We start from the raw sequence: 20,355 nt of genomic DNA, 5'->3' as shown, positions 1-20,355 counted from the left end.
CTCCTTTTCTCTGCTCCTCCTCTTCTCTCCTCCTCTTCTCTGCTCCTCCCCTCCTCTCCTCCCCTCCTCTCCCCCCTCCTCTCCTCCTCTTCTCTGCTCCCCCTCTCCTCTCCTCTCCTCTCCTCCTCTTCTCTCCTCCTCTCCTCTCCTCCTCTTCTCTGCTCCCCTCCTCCCCTCCTCCCCTCCTCTCCTCTTCTTCTCTCCTCCTCTCCTCTTCTCCTTCACTCTGTAAATCAATATCACTCCTTCCGTCCCTTCCTCCCTCACATCCCGACGTCCTGCAGCATCAAGGACCCCACAGACCCCAGCCACAAGCTGTTCACTCCCTTTCTGTCGGGCAGATGGTATCAGAGAATGAGGTCTGATACCAACAGGCTCAGAGACAGTTTCTATCTACAATCCATCAGAATGCTGAACACTTGAACTGGATTGACCACCTGCTCTGATTCTCCGCACCTTAGCAAGCATGCACTCACTCACACACCCACACAGCCATACACTAATCCACACAAACATACACGCAGACACACACACACATATAGTGAACATTAATGCTACACACACATCACAACTGCTGCTACCAGACTCTTATCATGAATGCTAAATGCTGCTCAGTTTAAACAAAACACGTATAAAAAGTGGATGATAATTTGTTCTTTCCTGTATTATACTGATGCTAAAAGGGTTATTCTATTCTCCTGAGCCATTTACTTTATGTTCGTCTGGTCAAAAGTAGTGCACCATATAGGGAATATGATGCCATTTGGGACGTAACATGTATCATGTAGTGAGCTGGAGAGTAACTAGTCTTTAATGAACCAGTGATGGATGGCTGTAGTCCTCAGATGGCTGGAGAGTAACTAGTCTTTAATGAACCAGTGATGGATGGCTGTAGTCCTCAGCTGGCTGGAGAGTAACTAGTCTTTAATGAACCAGTGATGGATGGCTGTAGTCCTCAGAGGGCTGGAGAGTAACTAGTCTTTAATGAACCAGTGATGGATGGCTGTAGTCCTCAGATGGCTGGAGAGTAACTAGTCTTTAATGAACCAGTGATGGATGGCTGTAGTCCTCAGAGGGCTGGAGAGTAACTAGTCTTTAATGAACCAGTGATGGATGGCTGTAGTCCTCAGAAGGCTGGAGAGTAACTAGTCTTTAATGAACCAGTGATGGATGGCTGTAGTCCTCAGATGGCTGGAGAGTAACTAGTCTTTAATGAACCAGTGATGGATGGCTGTAGTCCTCAGAAGGCCGAAGAGTAACTAGTCTTTAATGAACCAGTGATGGATGGCTGTAGTCCTCAGATGGCTGGAGAGTAACTAGTCTTTAATGAACCAGTGATGGATGGCTGTAGTCCTCAGAGGGCTGGAGAGTAACTAGTCTTTAATGAACCAGTGATGGATGGCTGTAGTCCTCAGAGGGCTGGAGAGTAACTAGTCTTTAATGAACCAGTGATGGATGGCTGTAGTCCTCAGAGGGCTGGAGAGTAACTAGTCTTTAATGAACCAGTGATGGATGGCTGTAGTCCTCAGATGGCTGGAGAGTAACTAGTCTTTAATGAACCAGTGATGGATGGCTGTAGTCCTCAGAAGGCCGAAGAGTAACTAGTCTTTAATGAACCAGTGATGGATGGCTGTAGTCCTCAGATGGCTGGAGAGTAACTAGTCTTTAATGAACCAGTGATGGATGGCTGTAGTCCTCAGAGGGCTGGAGAGTAACTAGTCTTTAATGAACCAGTGATGGATGGCTGTAGTCCTCAGAGGGCTGGAGAGTAACTAGTCTTTAATGAACCAGTGATGGATGGCTGTAGTCCTCAGAGGGCTGGAGAGTAACTAGTCTTTAATGAACCAGTGATGGATGGCTGTAGTCCTCAGAGGGCTGGAGAGTAACTAGTCTTTAATGAACCAGTGATGGATGGCTGTAGTCCTCAGAGGGCTGGAGAGTAACTAGTCTTTAATGAACCAGTGATGGATGGCTGTAGTCCTCAGAGGGCTGGAGAGTAACTAGTCTTTAATGAACCAGTGATGGATGGCTGTAGTCCTCAGAAGGCTGGAGAGTAACTAGTCTTTAATGAACCAGTGATGGATGGCTGTAGTCCTCAGAGGGCTGGAGAGTAACTAGTCTTTAATGAACCAGTGATGGATGGCTGTAGTCCTCAGAGGGCTGGAGAGTAACTAGTCTTTAATGAACCAGTGATGGATGGCTGTAGTCCTCAGAGGGCTGGAGAGTAACTAGTCTTTAATGAACCAGTGATGGATGGCTGTAGTCCTCAGATGGCTGGAGAGTAACTAGTCTTTAATGAACCAGTGATGGATGGCTGTAGTCCTCAGAGGGCTGGAGAGTAACTAGTCTTTAATGAACCAGTGATGGATGGCTGTAGTCCTCAGAGGGCTGGAGAGTAACTAGTCTTTAATGAACCAGTGATGGATGGCTGTAGTCCTCAGAGGGCTGGAGAGTAACTAGTCTTTAATGAACCAGTGATGGATGGCTGTAGTCCTCAGATGGCTGGAGAGTAACTAGTCTTTAATGAACCAGTGATGGATGGCTGTAGTCCTCAGAGGGCTGGAGATTATTTAGACTTTAATGTAAGAAAATGATCCATGGCTTTCAGTTTAGAGAGATACTTTTGAGTGTTTTGTTCCCTGGCAGTGCTGAGGAATTATGGGATTTGATTGGCCGCTGGACACAAAGGACTAATGGAGTTTTCCTTGTGATGTGGGTTACCTGGGATAGGATAAAGTAATCCTTCTACCCCCCCCCCCCCTTACAGTATGGTTACAGTATGGTTACAGTAAGGTTACAGTATGGTTACAGTATGGTTACAGTAAGGTTACAGTATGGTTACAGTAAGGTTACAGTATGGTTACAGTATGGTTACAGTATGGTTACAGTAAGGTTACAGTATGGTTACAGTAAGGTTACAGTATGGTTACAGTAAGGTTACAGTAAGGTTACAGTATGGTTACAGTAAGGTTACAGTATGGTTACAGTATGGTTACAGTATGGTTACAGTAAGGTTACAGTAGGGTTACAGTAAGGTTACATTATGGTTACAGTATGGTTACAGTAAGGTTACAGTATGGTTACAGTAAGGATACAGTATGGTTACAGTAAGGTTACAGTATGGTTACAGTATGGTTACAGTAAGGTTACAGTAAGGTTACATTATGGTTACAGTATGGTTACAGTAAGGTTACAGTATGGTTACAGTAAGGTTACAGTATGGTTACAGTAAGGTTACATTATGGTTACAGTAAGGTTACAGTATGGTTACAGTATGGTTACAGTAAGGTTACATTATGGTTACAGTATGGTTACAGTAAGGTTACAGTATGGTTACAGTAAGGTTACAGTATGGTTACAGTATGGTTACAGTAAGGTTACAGTATGGTTACAGTAAGGTTACATTATGGTTACAGTATGGTTACAGTATGGTTACAGTAAGGTTACAGTAAGGTTACAGTATGGTTACAGTAAGGTTACAGTATGGTTACAGTAAGGTTACAGTAAGGTTACAGTATGGTTACAGTAATGTTACAGTAAGGTTACAGTATGGTTACAGTAAGGTTACAGTAAGGTTACATTATGGTTACAGTAAGGTTACATTATGGTTACAGTAAGGTTACATTATGGTTACAGTATGGTTACAGTAAGGTTACAGTATGGTTACAGTAAAGTTACATTATGGTTACAGTATGGTTACAGTAAGGTTACAGTATGGTTACAGTATGGTTACAGTAAGGTTACATTATGGTTACAGTATGGTTACAGTATGGTTACAGTATGGTTACAGTAAGGTTACAGTAAGGTTACAGTATGGTTACAGTAAGGTTACAGTAAGGTTACAGTATGGTTACAGTAAGGTTACAGTATGGTTACAGTAAGGTTACAGTATAGTTACAGTATAGTTACAGTATGGTTACAGTATGGTTACAGTAAGGTTACAGTATGGTTACAGTATGGTTGCAGTATGGTTACAGTAAGGTCTGCTAAATGGCATATTATTATTATTATTATTATTAAGGCTAATAGCTAACATGATTATGAAGATTCTTTCTCAGTCTGTCTATCTATGATGATTTCGTTTTTTGTGGAAACCATCTAAATCCTCCTCCTCCTCCTCCTCCTCCTCCTCTCCTTTTTCAATCCCTTCCCTCTTTCCTGGCTCTGAGCCGGCTAAGATTGTCTGTAGCTGAAGTGTTGTGAACAAAATAACCCCCGTCTGTAATCATCTCTATCTCTCAGGCCAATACGGATTGGGGTGTGGGTGTTGGCATGGAAGGGAGCCAATGTATTTCTAGATATTTCCCAAAGCAAATCATCTCCGTTTTTGATCTGCTGTGTCCTTGGGGATCCTTGATGCCCAGAGTCTTTACTGTTTGGCTGATAATATCCAGGAGGGAGATTCTTCCTCAGAGAAACAATCAACTGCTCCCTGTCTGTCTCTGTTGCTGCTGAGAGAATCAGGGCTCCATCCCAAATGACACACTATTCCCTTTATAGAGCACCACTTTTGACCAGGGCCCACAGCGTAGTACACTATAAAGGAAATAAGTTGCCATTTGGGACACAGTTTCTACCTTAGTTGCAGCTCTCTGTCTCTGTTGCAGCTCAGAGGAACAGCAGCTCTCTGTCGATGTTGCTGCTCAGAGGAACAGCAGCTCTCTGTCTGTCGATGTTGCTGCTCAGAGGAACAGCAGCTCTCTGTCTGTCGATGTTGAAGCTCAGAGGAACAGCAGCTCTCTGTCTGTCGATGTTGCTGCTCAGAGGAACAGCAGCTCTCTGTCTGTCTCTGTTGAATCTCAGAGGAACAGCAGCTCTCTGTCTGTCGATGTTGCAGTTCAGAGGAACAGCAGCTCTCTGTCTGTCGATGTTGCAGCTCAGAGGAACAGCAGCTCTCTGTCTGTCTCTGTTGCTGCTCAGAGGAACAGCAGCTCTCTGTCTGTCGATGTTGCAGCTCAGAGGAACAGCAGCTCTCTGTCTGTCGATGTTGCTGCTGACAGCTGACTATGGGCTTTTCATTCTGCTGCTATGCTGTTGTGATTCACACGTCTGGCCTGAGAACATCTGCGCTGGGTTATTAACTCAGCTATGTGGAAAATGCACTCCTGTATTGGTGAGGGCGGTGCATGTCGGTTGGCAGGACGAGACAACTTCCTGCTCTGATACAAATTATTCATCAGAAGTCCCCATGGGTTGGGCATCAGGCTGAAACAATACCTGCCGTTGAAAATAAATAATTATAGTTACATACTGTATCTTGTGTTGTTACAGCTTACCCAAGCTCCTCATGTTCTGTCGGTGCCCGTCACCTGGGTGAGAGAGGGAGGCATGGTACAGCTGGGGAAGAGGTATCTGAGGGCAGGGTATCAGGGTGCCAGTGATGACCAGATTGTCTACACCATAGTGCGCTCCAAAGGAAGACCCAAACATGGTACGGTACATAACCTTATCCCCCAAACATGGTACGGTACATAACCTTATCCCCCAAACATGGTACGGTACATAACCTTATCCCCCAAACATGCTCCTGTTTCTGCTCACTCACACTGTGTTCATTTGGTAATGATGCTAATTTGTCTTTCTGACTTTCGCTTCCATCCCACATCGCTCTCATACCCTTAATTATCCCCCCCTTACCCTCGCTCTCTCTCCCTTCCTTCCTCTCTCTCCTCTCTCTCTCCCTTCCTTTCTCTCTCCTCTCTCCTCTCTCCCTTCCTTCCTCTCTCCTCTCTCTCTCCCTTCCTTTCTCTCTCCTCTCTCCTCTCTCTCTCTCCCTTCCTTCCTTCCTCTCTCCTCTCTCTCTCTCCCTTCCTTTCTCTCCCCCCTACCCTCTCTCTCTCTCCCTTCCTGATTCTCTCCCCCCTACCCTCTCTTTCTCCCTTCTGATTCGCTCTCCTCTACCCTCTCTCTCTCCCTTCCTTCCTCTCTCCTCTACCCTCTCTCCCTTCCTGATTCTTTCCCCCCTACTCTCTCTCTCTCCCTTCCTGATTCTTTCCCCCTACTCTCTCTCTCTCCCTTCCTGATTCTTTCCCCCCTACTCTCTCTCTCTCCCTTCCTGATTCTTTCCCCCCTACCCTCTCTCTCTCCCTTCCTGATTCTTTCCCCCCTACCCTCTCTCTCCCTTCCTGATTCTTTCCCCCCTACCCTCTCTCTCTCCCTTCCTTCCTCTCTCCTCTACCCTCTCTCTCCCTTCCTAATTCTTTCCCCCCTACCCTCTCTCTCTCCCTTCCTGATTCTTTACCCCCTACTCTCTCTCTCTCCCTTCCTGATTCTTTACCCCCTACTCTCTCTCTCTCCCTTCCTGATTATTTCCCCCCTACTCTCTCTCTCTCCCTTCCTGATTCTTTACCCCCTACTCTCTCTCTCTCCCTTCCTGATTATTTCCCCCCTACCCTCTCTCTCTCCCTTCCTGATTCTTTCCCCCCCTACCCTCTCTTACCACCCCTCCTCCTTCTCTCTTTTACCCTCTCCCCCTCCAGGTGAAGTGGTGTTGGTGCCCATGCCAGCCGACGGCCCGGTGGAAGGTTGGCAGCCCTCGCCTGATGACAGAATCTCTACCCCCACCTCCTCCTTCACTCAGCAGGATGTGAATGAGGGCACTGTGTGGTACAAACACTTTGGCATTGCCGGGGCCAGTGGGCCGCAAGGAGAAACCTTCCAGTTCCAGGTGAGTGGTGGTTGTGTGCCCATTGTACCCCTACCCACCTGCCTGCCAGCTGGCCTGTCTGTCTGTTCTCACTGGGCACAAGCTCACAAACAAACCCACCAACTAACCACTTTTATATTTTTAGATCCATCTTCTAAGGTGAATGTGTTTTAATGATGTAGTGTGACATTTCAAACGATAACCTTTCAGAAGTGTCTCTTCATGATTTTTTAAAAGACCCAGTGAAGGTATAACCCTGTCTGAAGGTATAACCCTGTCTGAAGGTATAACCCTGTCTGAAGGTATAACCCTGTCTAAAGGGATAACCCTGTCAAATCTAAAGATGGTCAGATGTTTTCATCATTAGTGAATGCTGTCATGTTCCAAGTGATCTTTTGTGACAGCCTTAACATTAAAACTGAATTGGTTCTGGAGATGATCTTCTAAGGCTTGTGTGTTGGTAGATCAACACTCATCTATTAAATATGACATTATGTCACTGAGTTATTGGTTTTATTGAGCTGTGTGGTGACACGTCAAATCCACAGGGTTAAAATAGAGGGTACAGGGTAAATTAGAGGGTACGGGGTAAAATAGAGGGCACAGGGTAAAATAATTTAGAAGAACGTGGCATATTAACTTACTGTAGAGATGCTGCTGACATACTGCAGCATATTCTACCTATGTTCTGTAGTTTCACTATAAAATCACTGCAATACTGTGCTACATAACATAACATGTTCATAACATGTTCATAAGCATCTCGTAACATGTTCATAAGCAGCTCGTAACCTGTTCATAAGCAATGCACTAAATATTCACTAGTTCTATGTCACAGACAACAGGTCCAATACTTTTACCCTTTTCATTTCATTTTTCATTTTTAAGGGGACACTTTTACCCTTTTCCATAACTGCATTTACAGGACTTCTACTAGTCTAGGTTGAAGCAGAGTTAGTTCCTATTATCTTTTAGTTACAGTCCTTCTACCCAGATGCAGTCCTTCTATCAAGTTGCAGTCCTTCTACCCAGTTACAGTCCTTCTATCCAGTTACAGTCCTTCTACCCAGATGCAGTCCTTCTACCCAGTTACAGTCCTTCTATCCAGTTACAGTCCTTCAATCTAGTTACAGTCCTTCTACCCAGTTACAGTCCTTCTACCCAGTTACAGTCCTTCTATCCAGTTAGTCCTTCTACCCAGTTACAGTCCTTCTATCCAGTTACAGTCCTTCTATCCAGTTACAGTCCTTCTATCCAGTTACAGTCCTTCTATCCAGTTACAGTCCTTCTATCCAGTTACAGTCCTTCTACCCAGTTACAGTCCTTCTACCCAGTTACAGTCCTTCTATCCAGTTACAGTCCTTCTACCCAGTTACAGTCCTTCTACCCAGTTACAGTCCTTCTATCCAGTTACAGTCCTTCTATCCAGTTACAGTCCTTCTACCCAGTTACAGTCCTTCTATCCAGTTACAGTCCTTCTATCCAGTTACAGTCCTTCTATCCAGTTACAGTCCTTCCATCCAGGTACAGTCCTTCTATCCAGTTACAGTCCTTCTATCCAGTTACAGTCCTTCTATCCAGTTACAGTCCTTCTATCCAGTTACAGTCCTTCTACCCAGTTACAGTCCTTCTACCCAGTTACAGTCCTTCTATCCAGTTACAGTCCTTCTACCCAGTTACAGTCCTTCTACCCAGTTACAGTCCTTCTACCCAGTTACAGTCCTTCTACCCAGTTACAGTCCTTCTATCCAGTTACAGTCCTTCTATCCAGTTACAGTCCTTCTACCCAGTTACAGTCCTTCTATCTAGTTACAGTCCTTCTATCCAGTTACAGTCCTTCTACCCAGTTACAGTCCTTCTATCCAGTTACAGTCCTTCTACCCAGTTACAGTCCTTCTATCCAGTTACAGTCCTTCTACCCAGTTACAGTCCTTCTATCCAGTTACAGTCCTTCTATCCAGTTACAGTCCTTCTATCCAGTTACAGTCCTTCTACCCAGTTACAGTCCTTCTATCTAGTTACAGTCATTCTATCCAGTTACAGTCCTTCTATCCAGTTACAGTCCTTCTACCCAGTTACAGTCCTTCTATCCAGTTACAGTCCTTCTATCCAGTTACAGTCCTTCTACCCAGTTACAGTCCTTCTACCCAGTTACAGTCCTTCTATCCTGTTACAGTCCTTCTATCTAGTTACAGTCCTTCTACCCAGTTACAGTCCTTCTATCCTGTTACAGTCCTTCTATCTAGTTACAGTCCTTCTATCCAGTTACAGTCCTTCCTCCTCCTCTTCCAGGTGTCCAGTGAGGGTTCTCCAGACACACTCAGTGATGCTCAGACCTTCACCATCGGAGTGATGCCTGAACTCCCAGGGTTCCCCCAGCCTGCACCCAGCTGTGACCTACAGATAACTGTAAAGGAGAAACATGACTAGGGGAAAACAGGCACTATCTCACTGTGGCATAGTCGCATATTATGTATATGTTTATGTTCGTGTGAGATGGATGTATGAGTGTGTGTGTGTGTGTGTGTGTGTGTGTGTGTGTGTGTGTGTGTGTGTGTGCGTGTGTCTGTGTGAGATCTGTGAATTCCTCCTGTTCATCTCTAAGAGCATGCTGATGTGTATCTGAGATATCATTTTGATTTTCAGTGTTTGATGCCACAACTTTATCTCGTGTGGGTATGTGTGTGTTTGTGTGTGTGTGTGTTCGTCTTTCTCTGTGTGTGTGTGTGTGTGTGTGTGTGTGTGTTCGTCTTTCTGTGTGTGTGTGTGTGTGTGTGTGTGTGTGTGTGTGTGTGTGTGTGTGTGTGTGTGTGTGTCCATGCAGGCTCTGGAAGATCACGTGACGGTGCTAACATCCACAGCTTTGTCCTTTGTGGACTCTGAGACACCCAGTGAAAAGCTTGTCTACAACATCACCAAGCCCCTACCTCAAGGACAAGGTCATCTACACTGCCATCCACACACACACACACACACACACACACACACACACACACACACATAAAGTACATCCATCTCACACACACTTCTCGGTAGAGGAGCAGACATCAGGGGAAGTACTCATGTAAGCTAATTATCTCCACTGTCAAAGCAGATAGAAGGAGGACGCCCATGGCCAGTTAGAACAAACTATCACTATCAGTCCAAGCTAGCTGGAGATCTTTCTCTCGTAAAAATGTGATTATAAAATAACCTTAACCCTAACCTTAGCCACACTGCTAACCGTATGCCTTAACCTAACATTTACCTTAAATTGATAACAATTAGCTCATATTCTTTTTTCAGCCAATTTTGACTTTGTAGCTTGGCCACATAGTAGGAAGCAGCTAACACGGGATCCATAATAAACTCACGTCCTATGTAAACCCAGGTTCTGTGGAGCATCGTGACAGACCCTACAACCCAGTGTCCTTCTTCACCCAAGCTGACGTCAACCAGGGCCGGATCGTGTACCGCCCTCCCCAGGCCCCCTCTCACCTCCAGGAGCTCTACCAATACTCTTTCACTGGTGAGTACACGCCAAATCAAATCAAATCAAATCAAAATTTTATTTGTCACATACACGTGTTTAGCAGATGTTATTGCGGGTGAAGCGAAATGCTTGTGCTTCTAGATCTGACAGTGCAGTAATATCTAACAAGTCATATCTAAAAAATTCACAACATATACCCAATACACACAAAACTAGTAAGGAATGGGATTTAAGAATATATACATATATGGACAAGCAATGACAGAGCGGCATGGACTAAGATACAGTAGAATATTATAGAATACAGTATATACATATGAGATGAGTAGTGCAAGATATGTAAACATTATTAAAGTGACTAGTGTTCCATTTCTTAAAGTGGCCAGTGATTTCAATAGGCAGCAGCAGCCTCTAATGTGCTAGTGATGGCTATTTAACAGTCTGATGGCCTTGAGATAGAAGCTGTTTTTCATTCTCTCGGTCCCAGCTTTGATGCACCTGTACTGACCTCGCCTTCTGGATGATAGCGGGGTGAACAGGCAGTGGCTCGGGTGGTTGATGTCCTTGATGATCTTTTTGGCCTTCCTGTGACATCGGGTGCTGTATGTGTCTTGGAGGGCAGGTAGTTTGCCCCCGATAATGCGTTCGGCAGACCGCACCACCCTCTGGAGAGCCCTGCGGTTGTGGGCGGTGCAGTTGCCGTACCAGGCGGTGATACAGCCCGACAGGATGCTCTCAATTGTGCATCTGTAAAAGTTTGTGAGGGTTTCAAGTGCTAAGCCAAATTTCTTCAGCCTCCTGAGGTTGAAGAGGCTCTGTTGCGCCTTCTTCACCACACTGTCTGCGTGGGTGGTCCATTTCAGTTTGTCAGTGATGTGTACGCCAAGGAACTTGAAGCTTTCCACCTTCTCCACTGCGGTCCCGTCGATGTGGATAGGGGGGTGCACCCTCTGCTGTTTCCTGAAGTCCACGATCATCTCCTTTGTTTTGTTGATGTTGAGTGAGAGGTTATTTTCCTGGCACCATACTCCCAGAGCCCTCACCTCCTCCCTGTAGGCGGTCTCGTCATTGTTAGTAATCAAGCCTACTATTGTTGTGTCGTCTGCAAACTTGATGATTGAGTTGGAGGCGTGGTTGGCCACGCAGTCATGGGTGAACAGGGAGTACAGGAGCGGGCTGAGCACGCAGCCTTGTGGGGCCCCAGTGTTGAGGATCAGCGAAGTGGAGATGTTGTTTCCTACCTTCATCACCTGGGGGCGGCCCGTCAGGAAGTTTAGGACCTAGTTGCACAGGGCGGGGTTCAGACCCAGGGCCTCAAGCTTAATGATGAGCTTGGAGGGTACTATGGTGTTGAATGCTGAGCTATAGTCAATGAACAGCATTCCTACATAGGTATTCCTCTTGTCCAGATGGGATAGGGCAGTGTGCAGTGTGATGGCGATTGCATCGTCTGTGGATCTATTGGGGCGGTAAGCAAATTGAAGTGGGTCTAGGGTGACAGGTAAGGTAGAGGTGATGTGATCCTTGACTAGTCACTCAAAGCACTTCATGATGACAGAGGTGAGTGCTACGGGGCGATAGTCATTTAGTTCAGTTACCTTTGCTTTCTTGGTTACAGGAACAATGGTGGCCATCTTGAAGCATGTGGGAACAGCAGACTGGGAAAGGGAGAGATTGAATATGTCCATAAACACACCAGCCAGCTGGTCTGCGCATGCTCTGAGGAGACAGCTAGGGATGCCGTCTGGGCCGGCAGCCTTGCGGGGGTTAACATGCTTAAATGTCTTAATCACGTCGGCCATGGAGAAGGAGAGGCCACAGTCCTTGGTAGTGGGCCTCGTCAGTGGCACTGTGTTATCCTCAAAGCGGGCGAAGAAGGTGTTTAGCTTGTCTGGAAGCGAGACATCGGTGTCGGTGTAATGATGCCAAACACTTTCTGAGCTAATAATGTAATACATAAAAAACGAAATACTGCAAAGTTTCCTAAGAGCTAGTCGCGAGGCCGCCATCTTCGTCGGTGCCTAGTGTAAGAACTAGCCAATGACGACAAAGCCATCGATCACGTGACACCATTCATTCCTATGTGAAGGCTCAATAGCGCATTGAAGCCAAATGAAGTCGGTTAAGATGGCGTTGCATGGAGACATAACATGCGCCATTTGAACTACTCCAGGAAGTGACGTTGTAGGCTAGCTCGGTGCTGCCCCCTTTCATTGAGTACCTGAAGCAGAAGGTCGACCGGGGGAATGAAGGCTGAACTATCCTTATAACTTCTCCTCTGTGCAGTTTTATTTTAAAATAACCGGTTCAAGGACATACATCTGTTGTATTAGAACCAATTATTGGTACCATGAATGTTTTCAATTTTTTAAAATTATTTACACAAAGATTGCCATTCTTCCATTCACTATAATGGCGGATCCTGTTTTCCGCAAAGAAATGCCTGCAGTACCGCGGTCGGCCTTGAACTTCCGTGGCTTCAATGACAGGGGGCGGTCGTTCTCCCCTGGTACTCACTCACACACACGCACACACACACACACACACGCACACACGCACACGCACCCACACACACACACACGCACACACACACACGCATGCACTTACACACACTCACACTCAAACACACAAAAACATACTCAGGTAGTGCCAAGCACACACACACATACGCTGCCGAGCATGTGGTTAGATCCCCCCCCCCCCCCATTTAAACTAACTCTGACCCCAGTCTCTCACATGAACACAGCATTAAACGCAAGCCAGTCGCACTCAGTCACACTGTGGGTAATGGGCTGTAAGTGCAACTGGGTAACCATGGCGGTTCCTTGTTAATTCTTCTGTTTAGATTTCACAATGTCTGTTAACAGCTCACTGGAATGTGGAGCTTTCAGTGGACAGTACATAGCCTCATAAGGCCATAGGGAGGTTGGATTGTAGGTAGGACTCTTTGCTCTGTGAATGTCTCTGAGGGAAAACAACTGTAGGAGCTGGTTTCAGGGACCTAGATTACTTAATGGTCAAAAATACATGTTCAAAGGAGTCTGCGGTGAAAATATGAATCTTTAAATGTATTTTTAGATGAAAATGTTTCACTAGCTAACTAAGAGGAGCTAGAAGTTGTTTTAGGTTTTTGGTCTAGCGGGGTCGTTCCACGAAATGGCCTTTTTGCGTCCCTTTGATATTTTAAGGAGAGATTGTGCACCAATATTGATTTTTAAAAAGCCTTATATTGAATGAAGTGCACTTTAATATAGACCACATGGAGAATTCAATAAATCTGATTTGTATATGAATAAAGACTTGCTAAAGTGCCAAAATTCAGCATTTTGATATGTCCCTTCTAGGAATATTTCAACCCACTTAATCCCAAAATGTGTCCAAGTTTCACCATTATTGTAAAGGCCTAGTTATTTTGCTGCTTTGACAAAGTCATTTCTGAAGATTATTATGTATATTCATGTGATTAGTGATGCATTTACATCTGTCCCTCATTTTAAGGTAAACCCTGTTATGCAAATATTTGGACCTCTTTAAAATAATGTACCATTCCACCAAGTTAAATTATTCACAGCAGATGACATCGTTTGGGTCTTCTGAACAGCACGGTGAAAAGGAAGTCAGTGTTCTCTCAACCCTGTTCACTCAATTCATGTTAGGAAAACTTAAATTTGAATAAACTTTTCATGGTGTAATTTCATGAACACCATGTGGTCCTATGCTCTTCACCACATGAGGAGTAATGGCCGATCTTCACCTAAAACCTCAACCCTGTTATCGTCAACCCTGTTAGAGGCCCAACTAACTTTATCAATGTGATATTATATGTGAGTTTATTTGTACACGGGATAATTAAACAATAAGAAAATGTTGGATTTTTTGCAAACGTTTTTAAATAATAATTAGGAAGTTCCATAAGTGTCCGTAACAGGGTTGACAGACAGTGTGGTACAAGTCCAGATAAAATGTTGTTAATTCATAAGATTTTAATGCCTGAGATGGGGAAAAGGGTTTTTCTGTAGGCTAAACATATCCTCCATGCAACTGAATGTTGAAAGAACAGATATTTTAAAAGTTCATTTCTTAAAAGTTTGCATGTCCAAAAGGCACCCATTTCGTAAAACGACCCAGCTATTTACTTTCATTTTATTTCCATTTATGCTCTATTCTGCCTGGTCACTGTGACTAGACCTAGAGGGAATAAAACACGGTATCCATCTGCTGCTTGGTCACTTTTTACCATCTCTGTGTGTTTGTGTTACAGCAGCAGATGGATAACCGTGTTTTATTCCCTCTAGGTCTCCCAGAGTCGCTGAATATCTATTTCACAGGTATACATTATATTACCTCTATGGCTGTGGCTTAGAGAGGATGGCAATCATACCCTCCCTCTCCTCCTCTTCCTCCTCTCCTCCTCTCCTCCTCTTCCTCTTCCTCCTCTCCTCCTCCTCCTCTCCTCCTCCTCCTCCTCCTCTCCTCCTCCTCCTCCTCCTCCTCTCCTCCTCAGTAAGTACAGTTACAGTCAGTACAGTAACTACAGCCAATACAGTAACTACAGTCAGTACAGTAACTACAGCCAGTACAGTAACTACAGTCAGTACAGTAACTACAGCCAGTACAGTAACTACAGACAGTACAGTAACTACAGTCAGTACAGTAACTACAGCCAGTACAGTAACTACAGACAGTACAGTAACTACAGTCAGTACAGTAACTACAGACAGTACAGTAACTACAAACAGTACAGTAACTACAGACAGTACAGTAACTACAGACAGTACAGTAACTACAGACAGTACAGTACAGTAAATACAGCCAATGCAGTAACTACAGCCAGTACAGTAAGTACAGTCAGTACAGTAACTACAGTCAGAAAAGTACAGTAACTACAGCCAGAACAGTAACTACAGCCAGTACAGTAACTACAGCCAATGCAGTAACTACAGCCAGTACAGTAACTACAGCCAGAACAGTAACTACAGCCAGAACAGTAACTACAGCCAGTACAGTAACTACAGCCAATGCAGTAACTACAGTCAGTACAGTAACTACAGCCAGTACAGTAACTACAGCCAGTGCAGTAACTACAGCCAGTAGAGTAACTACAGTCAGTACAGTAACTACAGTCAGTACAGTAACTACAGACAGTACAGTAACTACAGACAGTACAGTACAGTAAATACAGCCAATGCAGTAACTACAGCCAGTACAGTAAGTACAGCCAGTACAGTAACTACAGTCAGAAAAGTACAGTAACTACAGCCAGAACAGTAACTACAGCCAGTAGAGTAACTACAGCCAATGCAGTAACTACAGCCAGTACAGTAAGTACAGTCAGTACAGTAACTACAGTCAGAAAAGTACAGTAACTACAGCCAGTACAGTAACTACAGTCAGTACAGTAACTACAGCCAGAACAGTAACTACAGCCAGTACAGTAACTACAGCCAATGCAGTAACTACAGCCAGTACAGTAACTACAGCCAGAACAGTAACTACAGCCAGTACAGTAACTACAGCCAGTACAGTAACTACAGCCAATACAGTAACTACAGACAGTACAGTAACTACAGACAGTACAGTAACTACAGACAGTACAGTAACTACAGTCAGAAAAGTACAGTAACTACAGTCAGTACAGTAACTACAGCCAGAACAGTAACTACAGCCAGTACAGTAACTACAGTCAGTAAAGTACAGTAACTACAGCCAGTACAGTAACTACAGTCAGTACAGTAACTACAGACAGTACAGTACAGTAATTACAGCCAGTACAGTAACTACAGTCAGTACAGTAACTACAGACAGTACAGTACAGTAACTACAGCCAGTACAGTAACTACAGCCAGAACAGTAACTACAGCCAGTACAGTAACTACAGCCAATACAGTAACTACAGCCAGTACAGTAACTACAGCCAATACAGTAACTACAGCCAATGCAGTAACTACAGCCAGTACAGTAACTACAGTCAGTACAGTAACTACAGTCAGTACAGTAACTACAGTCAGTACAGTAACTACAGACAGTACAGTAACTACAGACAGTACAGTAACTACAGACAGTACAGTAACTACAGACAGTACAGTAACTACAGTCAGTACAGTAACTACAGCCAGTACAGTAACTACAGTCAGTACAGTAACTACAGTCAGTACAGTAACTACAGTCAGTACAGTAACTACAGCCAGTACAGTAACTACAGTCAGTAAAGTACAGTAACTACAGTCAGTACAGTAACTACAGCCAGTACAGTAACTACAGTCAGTACAGTAACTACAGCCAGTACAGTAACTACAGACAGTACAGTAACTACAGCCAGTACAGTAACTACAGTCAGTACAGTAACTACAGTCAGTAAAGTACAGTAACTACAGTCAGTACAGTAACTACAGCCAGTACAGTAACTACAGCCAGTAGAGTATCTACAGCCAGTACAGTACAGTAACTAATATGCCATTTCGCAGACGCTTTTATCCAAAGCGACTTACAGTCATGTGTGCATAAATTTTTATGTATGGGTGGTCCCGGAGATCGAACCCACTACCCTGGCGTTACAAGCGCCATGCTCTACCAATTGAGCTACAGAGGACCTACAGTCAATACAGTAACTACAGCCAGTACAGTAACTACAGCCAGTACAGTAACTACAGACATTACAGTAACTACAGACAGTACAGTAACTACAGCCAGTACAGTAACTACAGCCATTACAGTAACTACAGCCAGTACAGTAACTACAGACATTACAGTAACTACAGACAGTACAGTAACTACAGCCAGTACAGTAACTACAGCCATTACAGTAACTACAGACAGTACAGTAACTACAGACAGTACAGTAACTACAGACAGTACAGTAACTACAGCCATTACAGTAACTACAGCCATTACAGTAACTACAGACAGTACAGTAACTACAGCCAGTACAGTAACTACAGCCATTACAGTAACTACAGACAGTACAGTAACTACAGACAGTACAGTAACTACAGACAGAACAGTAACTACAGACAGTACAGTAACTACAGACAGTACAGTAACTACAGACAGTACAGTAACTACAGACAGAACAGTAACTACAGACAGTACAGTAACTACAGACAGAACAGTAACTACAGACAGAACAGTAACTAGCGTAGAATCCCGTATTATCGGCATATTCAACAGCGTTTAAGAAATATATTACCTTCAACAGTGTTATCTTGTGATCAAGCCTTCAATGTTTTGTGATTAGTGGTGTCGTAAAAATGTTAGCTAACGGGTTAGCAATTAGCAAGTTTGACATTTCATTGGAAATACTACTGTTATCAGCTTTTGATAAGCGGTTTGGCAAAAAAATACATCCCGTATTATCGGCATACGGCCCCCAGTTATTGGCCACCTTACTATTTTGTTCAGTTACAAGATATATCCGTTTAATTTTGTTGAAAAAAGAGACACCAACCACGTACCCGAAGTGTTTACTAGATAGTTGACTAGTTGGCTAGTCTTCCGGTAAAAAAATAATGATTTGCCTGTCAACTTTTCATTGCGTAGCCCAGTGCGCCCTCCTGTGGACTCTTAAGAAATGGTTCTTCACCAACATATTCAGTGTTGTAACCAAATAAAATATGAGTATTAATAATTTACATCAAATACACTTTAATTTCAGTTATGTGCATTAACATTAACAATGAAAACACTGTTGGAGTTTGTGTTGCAGAGGTGCACTTGGAAAGTAAAGGAAGAAATACACAAGATGGGTTCAATAAATATATAGATTATATTTTAGACATGTATTTTTTTGAACAAATAAATAATTTCATATGAACACAAACAAAACAAACAATTAAATCTCGACCTCCATCCCTATATTGTCAGAAAAATCACAATAATAATCCAGCTCCACCGCTACCTCTTGATCCCACTGCACACACCTGCAGTGGAACCAGTGCTGACAGAAGTCACAGCACACCCATGGCACCTCGGATCTACACTCCTGAGAGGAGCTTGCAGGCGGATCACGCTCCCCGCAGCGAGCACAGCAGGTGGTGTCTTCTTTTACAAAAAATAAAATAATAATACAAATTGATTAATATGGTTTTGCAAAATGTAGAAGTTCTTCAACAACAATAGTAATTGATACAACTGAGAGAGCGAGAAAAACAGATGATGAAGTACCTGAGAGTGGTGCCATGGGTGGCGTGACAGATGTAGCTTTTCTCTTCCTTTTCTGTGCTGCAGTTTGAGTTGTGTTAGACAGAGCATGTTGCATGAAAACCCTTTTCAACTTTTTTACATCAATACCTCTGGAGGAAGCTGCAGAGGTTTTGGAGGAGGTGGAGATGACTTGAGGGCTGGTGCTATGTACTGTAGATATGTAAAGATATATATTTTTTACATTGCTGTTTTATAAAACAGATAACAAACAGTCATTTTTTCGTAATTTAACATGTGTTTACCTGTGGAGGTGGTGGTATTCAAATTGCAGGGGGCAGGGACACCAGACGAGGCTGCTATGGTGGTGTGACCAGGGGAGACGGAGGAGGCAGTTGGTCCAGAGGAGGCCGTGTTGGTGGTGACAGACATGGGGGGGTGGTGTGCATTGGGGTGGTGGTGGACAAAACCGCCGCCGATGGCTTGGAGGAGCTGGTGTTTGTAACGGTGGGGTTGAGGGGCCGACGATGGTGTGGCCGGGAGAGTAGGCACGCGGCCTTCTGCAGCTGGGGACTCCGGCGGCTCCTACAGGTGTTGCACACCGGGAGGCACTGGCAGTGGTGATGCAGCTGTCAGGAGTGGTTCCAGCAGGGGGTCCAGCAGAGGCGATGGCGTCAATGGTCTCATCCATGGCAGCCCTCTCTTGTGCCCTCTGTGTTCTGAGGGCTGCCCAACGCTCTTTCTCCTCTGCCTCAGCCCTCTCCTTCTCACCCCTCTCCTGCCACTGGCGCGTGTATTCCTCCCCGTTGAGGCATGTGGCGACCACAGGGAGTCTTCTGTATACTTCAGGACAGTAAGGATGTGCCCCAGGTCGTTCGCTATCAGCTCCCCCTCTATTAGGGGGTGCTCTTCTAGAGCTAGGGATGGGACTGGAGCAGGGGCTGAGGGTCCTCCTGTGGTCGCTGGGGAGGAGGTGCTGATGGAAGGCACAGTGCTGCTGGTTCCAGGAGAGGCGGTGGTGGGACCCGGTAGGGTCCAAGACGGCATTAAACGGGACCCTTCAATGGCTGAAGGGTCAAAAGGGAAGTGGCCACACTTCTTAAACCCTTCCACCACATAGCGCATGTCCTTGCATCGCTGGTACGGGTAGCGGAATACTCTGGCAAATTCTGATTTGTTTACCATGTAGGAGTGGTCAAAATGGCTAAGGTCTCCAGCTACCTTGGAGAACTCAGCCTTTAAAGGGCCAAAGTATGCCACGTCCAGCGGCTGCATGACATGGGTGCAGTGTGGTGGAAGACAAATAAGTATAACCCCTTCCCTTAGTGCCGCCGCGAGCACCTCCGGGTCCATGTGGCTCTTGTGCCCATCGAAGAGGAGAAGGAGATGGCGCTCTTTCACTGCATGCTTAATGAAGTGCTGAAACCACTTCCTGAACAGGTCCCCGTCAATGTAGCCACTGCTTGACCGTCCATACAAGGCTTGGGGGGGGTCTCCCAGTGTGTAGTGGCCACCGGGGAAACACTTGGGGTAGATGATAAACGGGGGGACGTCCTCCCCAGTTGCGTTGAAGCAGGCCAGCACTGTGATGTGCTCCTTGGTCCCCGGAGCCTGCTGGTACACGTGTTTTGCGCCCCGGGGAGCCAGCACTTTGTGCCTGCTCTGGTCGCTACGAAACCCAGACTCATCGCAGTTATAGATTTGTCTGGGTTTCTCCCTCAACCCACTCTCCTCCAAGTGCTTCTCATAACATTACATTTACGTCATTTAGCAGACGCTCTTATCCAGAGCGACTTACAGTTGGTGAATATTTTTTTATACTGGCCCCCCGTGGGAATCAAACCCACAACCCTGGCAAGAAGTGAAGAAGATGTCCATCGTCGGACTTGTGGCACACTCAGCTCTCCCCCTGTCCAGGGTGTCCGTCCTCCTCATGCTTAGGTTCTTGTGCCTCCTCCTGAACATTTCCCACCACCTCTTCCCCAGTGTGCCGAAACCTACAATAGAATTGTTTCCCCTGGGTGCCGAAACCTACAATAGGATAGAATACATATAATTGTCCATCCAGGATGAAAATGTTTGTTTTGGCATCACCATACAC

At 45.0% G+C, this 20,355-nt stretch overlaps 1 protein-coding gene across 1 annotated transcript in view; it reads left to right on the top strand.

Moving 5' to 3' along the window:
• Nucleotides 1-20,355, top strand: part of LOC311141908 (extracellular matrix organizing protein FRAS1-like) — a gene marked incomplete at both ends in the record, with an annotated part of 243,729 nt that overhangs the window by 119,255 nt on the left and 104,119 nt on the right. Inside the window, 6 exon segments of the mRNA XM_084177414.1 lie at nt 5,272-5,431; nt 6,480-6,667; nt 8,939-9,055; nt 9,471-9,585; nt 10,017-10,154; nt 14,414-14,446. Coding sequence (XP_084033540.1) covers nt 5,272-5,431; nt 6,480-6,667; nt 8,939-9,055; nt 9,471-9,585; nt 10,017-10,154; nt 14,414-14,446 — 751 coding nt within the window.

Source organism: Coregonus lavaretus (assembly GCF_964263955.1).
Source record: "Coregonus lavaretus genome assembly, chromosome: 14".
In the NCBI taxonomy this organism is placed as follows: Eukaryota; Metazoa; Chordata; class Actinopteri; order Salmoniformes; family Salmonidae; genus Coregonus; species Coregonus lavaretus.
This window is presented reverse-complemented; position numbering and strand designations above follow the sequence as displayed.